Below are 10,027 nucleotides of genomic sequence, written 5' to 3'. Positions count from 1 at the left end.
AAGGCGGTACTCCCGAAACCGACAAGACGGCAGGGCAGCAAATATAGCATTGTATCTGAAACGGAGTATAATAATAATCTTGAAAGTAAAATGTTATTTCATATTATCCAGATGTTAAAGAATATTGTTAGATGTATATCTTGATTAGTATATTAATTTGATTAATATATTACTGACTTAGTATTAAACTTACGAGATCATACACAAATGAGTATTTTAATCCTTGTTAAAGAAATAATTTTAATATTTAATGATTAATTAAGTTAGAGAATTTAATATGATCAAACAATTAATTAATTTTTTAAGTGAAATATTATTATATTTGTTGCTAGCACTGAAAATCTAAATAATTTAGAATATTTGGTGAAAGAAAAGACACAAATGTGTGGATCTCATGTTTGGAATTGGATTTGAAATAGCTATGTGACGCACAAGTTGGACTTGATCAATTATTATTTTAATTCTAAATTGCTAAATGACCACCAAAGTAACAATAAATTTAAAATGAGACTTAAAAGATAAGATATGCGAGTGGTGGTTTTGAATTTATTGAAAATTTGTTTTGTACGGCTTTGACTAATAGAGATAAATCTTGATATAGATATATAAAAGTCTTTCCACTATTAATTTTTTTTTTATGTTTTAAGAATTTATCAACATATACACATTTTAAATATTATCTATTTTAATATAATTTAAATGTAAAATAAATTATTTTTATTCCACTCTTTTTGAAGAGCCTTTTCCTTCAATCCAGTCAAAATAAAAATGTTACGAATGAAACACATCTTGATCTCATGATTTCTTTAAAATGGATTTCATACTACTAGTAAGCAGTAGTATTTTGGGATGATAAAGTAATGACAAATTTTGAATAGTGTTTGGATTAGCCGTAAGAATCTATATTCATGATAAAATCATCACGAAAATCAAGGTGAAGTTCAACTCAACTATGTTACTCTAAAAACATGCATTAAATCATTTTTCCTTTCTTTGACAATTGGGAGATATGATTAGTAAGGCATTAATTAAATACCTTTGTTATTAAATTTTATTTTATTTTTTTTAATTTTCATGAATATACACGCAAAACAATGATTTGTTCAGGTGTGTGTAAACACAAACTTTTTGAGACATTAATGTGTATATATTTTATTATAACCATAATGAGTCTAAGATCTGGAATACAAAACCAAGCCATTTTTATCAGACCTAGTTATATTAGCATAGTAGTTGGTAGGGACATATTTTTTTTAATTCAATGACTAAATTCCGAATTTAGCTTTGTGCACGTTTTTAGCTAAAATAAAATTTTGGCACTATTTATAAAAGTTTCAAATATCAATTATTGTCAAAATCAACGTATCTTAATTCTTATACTATAAGGCCTAGTTATATTAGCATACTAGTTCGTAGGGACATATTTTTTTAATTCAATGACTAAATTCTAAATTTAGCTTTATGACATTTTTAGCTAAAATAAAATATTGACACTATTTATAAAAGTTTCAAATATCAATTATTGTCAAAATTAATGTATCTTAATTCTTATTATATCATGACCAATGCAACCAAATGATTAATACGTTAAAATTAAAATAAAATCATTTAAATATTATTTAAATTTAATTATTAATGAAAATAATTTATAATCAAATTTTATTTACGTGAGTTAGTTATAATTTATTTCTTCTAATGAATTAGAGGATTATGACAAAAAAGTTGTATGATGTATGTTTATAAAACTATAATAAAACTTATATATTCTCAAACAAAGAAAAAAAACCCATATGATTGATGAATTAGTATACAATTAAACTGTATTTATATAGCAGAAAAAATCTATTTAACCAAAGAATATATATTTAATTTTTTTGTACAGAATTTCTTTAAACTAACAATAATTTAATGAGATTCGGTTGTATCTCACCCAAGAAAAAAAAAAGGTAAAATTCTTGTTGAAATTTACCCATTACTTAATGGATCCTACCTATATCCAAATTTGGCAACAAAGATGGTCAGCTGAGAAAACAATGCAAAGCACCTTACCTAGTTAAACTTAGCATACAGACAAGAAAGTAAGAGGGAGTAAATTTATTTATTAAATTAAATTTGGAGGGGTTTGAAAGTTGAAGCTGGCAGTGACCTGAGGATTGAGTTGTTTAGAGACACTGAAAGAGAGAAAGGTAAACACAAACCAAACTAAACGCCATAGCAAGGAACGAGTGAGTGAGGGTTCTCCTAGGATATTTTTTTTTTCTTTTTTTTTTTCAATTATTATTATTTGCTTCTGTTAATTTCCCCAGTAATTATTTATTCTCCTTTTTTCACGCCGTGTGTGTATGTTACCGATTGAAAATCTTTGAAGAGTGACTTCAGAGAGGAAGAGTCTAGAAGGTGGTCTTATTAGCATTCATTCTTCTACTTCAACCTAAGCAACAAAACACAACACAACACAGCGTGACAGAGAGAGAAATGGGTAGAGGAAGATGCTTCTTGGACATTAGCATAGGGGAAGAGCTTGAAGGGAGAATAGTGGTGGAGCTTTATGATGATGTTGTTCCCAAAACTGCTGAGAATTTCAGAGCCCTATGCACTGGTGAGAAAGGCATTGGTTCAAATACTGGAGTGCCCCTTCATTTCAAGGTCATCTTTTTATTCTTTCTACCTTTTATCTCTCACTTTTTGAACATACTCATCTTCTATATCTATTCAATTCTATTTTCTCCTCTTGAAGACTGTTTCTTTGGACCTTGTTCGTGTAATGATTTATACCCATGTTCATGATTTTTCAGTCCTATGCGTTTTGAATGGAAGGGTTGATGTTTTTTCGTTACTGAAATGCACTGATTTGGGGCATTGAGTATTGTGTGTTATAGTTCCCTTTTCATTGCCATGTCTCGATTATTTCGAGGATTTTAGTTGCTATAAGATCTGGACTTTGTAGTAATCCAAGGGTTGAAGGTGGTTTTTATGTCCTCACTTTTGGACGAGGAGTTATGAAAAGACGGTTATGACCTTTTTTTTTTCTTTTGGTTGTAGGTACTTTATAGTATAGTCTTTCAAGTTTATACCCATATTCCTGGAAAAGGATTCTTTTACATGTATCAATGTTAAGGGTGTACTGTTACTGTTTATTCCTTCTAAAGCTTTGTTTTTTTTCCGGGGAGGGTGGTTTGTGAAATTCCATATATTAATTCTATTTGATAATATTCCCCAACTTGTTGTATAATAAACGACACTTGTTAATACAATAACACAGAGATATGCCAACCTTCTTCTGGGTATCCCAGATTTTTGGTTTTTAAAATGAGATAATAATTAACTTAGAATCTAATATCAGCAATGCAGTAGGGAAAGAAAAAACATAACAATAACAGATATCGGAAGATATAATAGTTTAAATTCTAGTAATTCATGTTATGATGTCGTACCATAACGTGACATTGGCCTTGAAGTATTAGATTTGTTCTTTGTTTATATTGATTACCACTTCAGCAGGGAATTCATTATTCTTCTGGTCTGTTCTTTAGTAGTCAGCTCTGAATCTGTTGGCTTTGGTCTGAAGATGGTTCAGCAAATCATCATCTGATTGAAAATTTTCATGCTTGCAGATATATGTTTTAGTATGTAGCGAGTTATGCTTTGTGATAATATATGCTAGGAATTTAGGATATGGTGATAAATAGTTCTCATCTCTTTGCTTATTTCTGAGGCATATTGGTGAGGCAGTATAAAATATAAATTATAATAAAGTAAAAGGACAAGGTAGTTCTTCTTATTATTAACTTCCTTAGTTGATTTATTGCGATACAGAGATTAGACACCAAGTCTGTTCACTGTATAAGTACTGTCTTATAATGCTTCTTCCATAAAATGTTGTCTCCTAAAAAATAAATCAGTGATATTAGTTTCTGGTCAATTACTAAATTTGCATTATGCTCTGTTGTATTATCAGGGATCTTGCTTTCATCGTGTTATTAAAGGCTTCATGATTCAAGGAGGTGATATATCTGCTGGGGATGGTACTGGAGGAGAATCTGTATATGGACTTAAGTTTGAAGATGAAAATTTCGAGTTGAAGCATGAAAGGAAAGGGATGTTATCAATGGCAAACTCTGGTCCTGATACTAATGGGTCTCAGTTTTTTATCAGCACTACCCGAACATCTCACCTAGATGGTAAGCATGTTGTATTTGGGAAAGTAGTTAAAGGAATGGGAGTGGTCCGATCAGTTGAGCATGTTGCGACCGGAGACAATGATCGTCCCACTCTAGATGTTAAAATTGTGGACTGTGGAGAAATTCCTGAAGGAGAAGATGATGGGATATCTAACTTTTTCAAAGATGGAGACACCTATCCCGACTGGCCAGCAGACCTTGATGAGAGCCCTAATGAACTTGAGTGGTGGATGAAATCTGTTGACTCGATTAAAGCTTTTGGCAATGATTATTACAGGGTATTGGTGCTTTCCCATGGTCCATCTCAGATTATTATTCTGATGTATTATTTCATCCCCTAACCTAAATAGAGATTTATTGATTTTTCTGAGATATGAATATAATATTTTTGTTCTGTCTGTTAATAGTTGTTTAGTGCTCATTTTTGTGGTAGTGATCCCTCTTCTCCTGTAACTCTTTGTAGCAAGAAAATAATCTGTTTTTTTTTTTTGTTTTTTCTTTTCTGACAGAAACAAGATTACAAAATGGCTCTAAGGAAGTATCGGAAGGCTTTACGCTACCTGGATATTTGTTGGGAGAAGGAAGGCATTGATGAAGGTATGCTGCCTTTCACAACTATTTATTTCACTTAATTGTGCAATGCAGTGGTTTTGCCAAAACTGACTCACCTACTTTGATCATAATAATGTATTATCATATATATTATGCCTTTGCAGAGATAAGTTCAGGTTTGAGAAAAACGAAGTCTCAGATTTTTACAAACAGCTCTGTAAGTTGGAAGTTACTATGTTTGTTGTACACGGCTGCAGATAACATTAAAGTGCACTTATAGTACCTTTATAGTACCATACTATTATATTCATTCGAGTTTTGTTGCCAATCTTCATTATTAACTGAAATTTTCTGATTCCCACCTAATTGTTTGTGTTATGTTATGATTTCAAGGCTTCTAAATTGAAATTAGGGGATATTAAAGGAGCATTGTTGGATACAGAATTTGCAATGCGTGAGGGAGACAACAATGCTAAAGCTTTGTTCCGCCAAGGACAGGTTGGTATTGGAATTGAAGAGCTTGCAGTCAAATGTTTGGAGCTTTTGTTACACTTTATTGTGTCTGTCTATCTGTTACTATGGTATTTAATGCTTCCTGCTTTTAACTCTGGTAACTATGTTATTGCCAATTTACCAGGCATACATGGCACTCCATGACATTGATGCTGCAGTTGAAAGCTTTAAGAAGGCACTGACCTTGGAACCAAATGATGGTTAGTTATGAACATACAATTTTGGGTCATGCCTTTGTCATGTACTCTTCTGTGCTTTAATTGCTGGGAAATATTTGCATTTCTCGTTTATTATAGTTAAGCTATTGATGCATTACTGAGAGTCAGTTTCACTTTTTTTTTATATTTAAAATATGGATTTAACCTTTTTAATGATACAAGGTGTAAATTAAATATCCAGATGATGAGAAGAGGGGGAATATAGAGGAAGAAAATTTGAAGATAAAATGAACTTAAGGGCTATTTGGCAAAGAATTGATAATAATGTGTTTGTATATGGCCATATTCACTAAACTTTATAGTGCAGTTCTGTTACTTACAGTTTCCTGTAGTTTAACTGATATCTTGCTATTTTCAGCTGGAATAAAAAAGGAACTTGCTGCTGCTAGGAAGAAGGTTAGTAGTGTCATTTTCTTGTAAATAAGAGTTTGTTACAACCTTTTTCATAAAAGAATCATTTTTCTTTAAAAATAATCATTTTTAAAAAAAATTTATGTGTTTGTTTTTTAACTTTTGCAAAATAATCAAAAGCTAAAAAAAATCTAAAATTTGATTAAAATCATAAGCCATTTAAATAGCTTTTCATAAAATCAGTTCTTTCTTTTAAAAAGGTGATTTTTTTATTGAATACAAACATAAATTAGCCTTTTTTATAAAAAAAAATTCAAAAAATAATCAATAGCTTATTACATCATAATCACCTTTTTTTAATCTGTAGCAAACTGGTCCATATATATCTGAATTAAGCAAGCATTGAAGCATTATATACTAATTTGGAATCTAACTTGAATATGTTTATTGCAGATAGCTGATAGGCGTGATCTAGAGAAAAAGGCATATAGCAAGATGTTCCAATAACACTCTGGTATGTCTCCTTCTCTCAGCTAAACAGATACACACATAAAGTAATGAATGTGTAGGCATATCAATTACCATGAAAAGTTGAAAACAACCACATTTGCATGGCCACCATCTTAGATCTGAATAGAAATTCATGTGCAACAATAAAAGTTTTCCATTTTGTAGTTATTCTGTCACAATTGCTGATGCATTATTGCAGATAGATTGATTAGCTAATCATGGTTTTTAGTCCCTCAAATTAAAACTTGCACTTATTGGTTCTTTAAATTTGCAAAATATTTTTTTAGTCGCTCCTATGGTCAGTAACCGCCACAAATTGTGCAGCCAAACCACCAAAAATCAGGCATGAGGGACTAAAAAAGGTATTTCGTGAATTTAAGATATTAAAATTGCAAGTTTTAATTTATAGGATTAAAAAAGATAACCCCAAATTTGAAGGACAAAAAATATTATTTCATTTAGTTCAAACGAGCAGTTCATAACCCCATACCCTCTTTTTTCAGGCTTATGTAAACAACCAGATTGTTGCAGCATATACATATGATAAAAGGTTCAAGGTTTGAACCTATTGTTACTAAAAGTATTCGGAGTGGGGCTCACATGAAATAAGTGGATAAGGATTGGTATTGTTACATTATTACATATGAAATTTTAAGCCAACAATTTTGTCAACCTTTTCTTTTACAGTGAAACTCTATGATCATTTTATTGGGCGGTGATATTGAAATGCAATTAAGATGATGGACCAGGCAGTGCTATATGTGATTTTGATATATTGTTATTTGTTGGGAACTTTTACACTCAAAGTATAATGTAGCGAATTTATTGGATAGAACTTAGAAACCACAACGCTACTTACTGTTGTTTTCAGTTTTTGGGCTGAAACTAGTATACGAGTGGAAAAGTTACATTAAAAATATTTTAAAATATAAAATACATTTTTAATATTCACTAAAGAAAATATTGTAAAAAAATAAATTCATATTTGTCATGTGAAAATAATTTATTTATAAATGGATATAAATTATTAAGGTAAATTGCACGAGTATTAATAACAAAAAAAATTAATAAAACAATTTATAACTATTTCCTACCAAAACAGTTTATTACTATTGATTTCTTTGAAATGGATTATTTTATTTTATTTTAGTTTTACTGCATGAAAATTTATAATGATATTTACATTTCTGTTATAAGGAAAATTTAAGTGATTTAAACTTTCTTAAACCAAATTTATTAATATTTTTATCTTTTACACTAAGTGTACATATTAAAGAAATAAAAGTATTTTTAACTAAAATATTTATTAGATATTTTTTAATATTTATTTTTAACTTATTAAAATTATTTAAGAACATATATTTAATGCCTTTTTCACTTATGCATTAAATACATGAGATTAAAACGTGTATTAAATTAAAATAATAAAATTATATTCAATTAGTTAATAGACATGTTTCTGTTTTGAAGTATTTTATAATGATATTTTAAATCATGTGTATGTAGTCAATTTTTTTTAAGTTTTACTTGCTTAATTTTTACAATTTAGTATTTAAATGTGATTTTTAATTTCAACAATGTCAGTTTGTTACTATGCTAATTCTATTAAATATTGTATAAAATTAGGATAGAGAGATTTAATTATAAATTAGAGAATATTGAAAGGCTTAATTGGTAAATTGAAATTTGTAGGATTAAAATTGCATAATTACAATACTCAGAAAACTAAAAATATAATTGAGTATTGTGTTTTGTTACGGTGAGATCCGTACCTACGGCAAGGCGAAGTAAGCGGTTGCCTTAGGCCCACCAAAACTGCTGTAAGCGGTTGCCATAAAGTGTGCAAGTGTAGAATTACAAATTTATACAATTATCATATTGTTGGCCAATAGTCATTGCAACAATATTTACAATAGTATTAATTAGTGAGTAATACTAACAGTTAAATTTGAAAGTTTCAATGTTAATAAATCCTTGTTAATAGAGGAAAATAACGGTTATATATATATATATATATATATATAAAATAAAATTTAATACTTTCATTTGGAGTTGTCTTAAAATGAATAAAATGATTAAAGTGATTTTTATAGTAGATAACTAATATTAAGGTGTCATAATAGATAACATCAACGTATAATTCTTTCAATTGTTAGGCTCTACCATTTTATCATTTTTTTCTTATTAAAATTGCAACATTTTTTATTTATATTTTTTTGTTCTATTTTCATTTCATTTTATTCTTATACTTTATAAATTTACTAATATAATAAAATGTCAAATAGAAATTATGAATTTGGTTTAGAAAAATTAAAGAGGAAGAGGGTCAAATACAAAAAATAAATAAATGGATTAGTCATTTTATATATTAAAAGTAAAATATTAAAAGTTCTCCTAAGATTAAAATATTAAGATTATGTTCGGATAAATTTCTTCATGAATACTTATAAAAAAGATAAAAATAAAATATAACGAGAAGTTAGATAAGAATAGTTTATAAAAATGTTAATTGCATAAGTTTATTTTATCGTATAAGAAAATTTCAATATATTTTCTTTATTTTTCATATCGTGTTTAGAAAAAAGTTCATTTAAAAAAATGTAAGTCTTTTTTTAAAAAAATTGTCTTAGGTCCTAAAACTTGTAGACAGGGCTCTGGTTACTATGTAGATTAAATTGCATTACTATATTTAGTAAATTGATGTAAATATTTTATTATATATTAAAAGTATTTATGTGTATGTTAAGTTGGATTTGACTCCATCCATGATTCAATTCAATCAAAATTGTATATATTAGATTGATTTTGTATAATCAATTTAAATTTATAGGATTATAAATGAATTGATTTGGGTTGAATTAATCATGAACATTTAGATTTATTTTAAATTTTCTAAAATTAAAGTTGAAATAAAGAAGAAAAAAAACTTATCATAGAAATTACCTTGAAGCTTATTTCTTTCATATCATCATTATTTAAAAAATTACTAATGATTCAAGTATTGGATTCACTTATTCACAAGTTTAAAATTTAAAACATGCAACTTAATTCGTGAGTTGGATTAAATTTGACTTAAACACTTAAAAAAACTCAATTCAAACTGGTTAATCATTTTGGGTCAAATTAGATTCATAGATTACTCCATTTCATGAAATATGCATGGCTTGTGATAACCTTTCTTTGTATTTGTTCCCACTATTAATTTAGATGAAACTCTAATATAAATAGGTGCTCATTCAAGCAATAAAAAAAAGAAAAAAATTAATTCAAATTATTTAGAAAGTGAGTTGTGAAAGATGCGAAATCATGAGAATCATTCATTGTAGTTTATTTATTTTTCTCATAGTAGATATTCTTCTTATATTTTACATAATACTTTTTTGGGTTAAAAACATATTTTCACAACATGTTTAATATGTAAATTTCACGTCAACATGTAAGGATGTGTTTGAATACGTACGTGTTAGAATCATGATTAACAAAAAAAATCACACTTTTCAAAGAAAAAATGTCAAAACAATTACATATTATAACTTTTATCTGAAAACCCGTTGACGTTAGATTTAATTGTTTTCCAAACACACACTAACTCTTTGTAGTTTTACATACGGATTCTCTTCAAATTCAATTGTAAAAGTCATGACATGCTCTTTAATCCAACCAAAAGAAGAAGAAATTGAACTAATTTTATTGCGAGGATTT

At 28.2% G+C, this 10,027-nt stretch overlaps 1 protein-coding gene across 7 annotated transcripts; it reads left to right on the top strand.

Moving 5' to 3' along the window:
- The first annotated feature begins 2,029 nt into the window (after positions 1 to 2,029).
- Positions 2,030 to 7,112, top strand: CYP17 (peptidyl-prolyl cis-trans isomerase CYP17). 7 transcript variants are annotated; one of them, XR_005886903.1, is made up of 11 exons: positions 2,030 to 2,186; positions 2,369 to 2,646; positions 3,959 to 4,459; positions 4,691 to 4,778; positions 4,898 to 4,950; positions 5,127 to 5,231; positions 5,371 to 5,446; positions 5,823 to 5,860; positions 6,269 to 6,329; positions 6,613 to 6,687; positions 6,829 to 7,077. XR_005886903.1 is itself a non-coding variant. In XM_014763518.3 (10 exons), exons 2-9 carry the CDS (start codon positions 2,476 to 2,478, stop codon positions 6,320 to 6,322), a joined length of 1,086 nt encoding a protein of 361 aa, XP_014619004.1. In that variant the 5' UTR covers positions 2,030 to 2,186; positions 2,369 to 2,475; the 3' UTR covers positions 6,323 to 6,329; positions 6,829 to 7,077. The 7 variants fall into 7 exon arrangements, 4 of the variants coding, with proteins under 4 accessions (XP_014619004.1, XP_040862232.1, XP_006574445.1 ...); XR_005886896.1 differs by having other exon boundaries at positions 2,032 to 2,225; XM_014763518.3 differs by lacking the exon at positions 6,613 to 6,687.
- Positions 7,113 to 10,027: the final 2,915 nt, after the last annotated feature.

This window comes from Glycine max, chromosome 2 (assembly GCF_000004515.6).
Source record: "Glycine max cultivar Williams 82 chromosome 2, Glycine_max_v4.0, whole genome shotgun sequence".
NCBI classification, from domain to species: domain Eukaryota; kingdom Viridiplantae; phylum Streptophyta; class Magnoliopsida; order Fabales; family Fabaceae; genus Glycine; species Glycine max.
The sequence above is the reverse complement of the archived record's forward strand: the minus strand, read 5'-3'. Positions and strand labels throughout refer to the sequence as shown.

Bases quoted from the DNA above. Each gene is read 5' to 3' on its own strand.
- CYP17 (NM_001255003.3), top strand. From the start codon at position 2,476: ATGGGTAGAGGAAGATGCTTCTTGGACATTAGCATAGGGGAAGAGCTT. The intron at 4,779-4,897 runs GTATGCTGCCTT...ATGCCTTTGCAG, and splicing joins GAAGGAAGGCATTGATGAAG to AGATAAGTTCAGGTTTGAGA. The intron at 5,861-6,268 runs GTTAGTAGTGTC...TGTTTATTGCAG, and splicing joins TTGCTGCTGCTAGGAAGAAG to ATAGCTGATAGGCGTGATCT.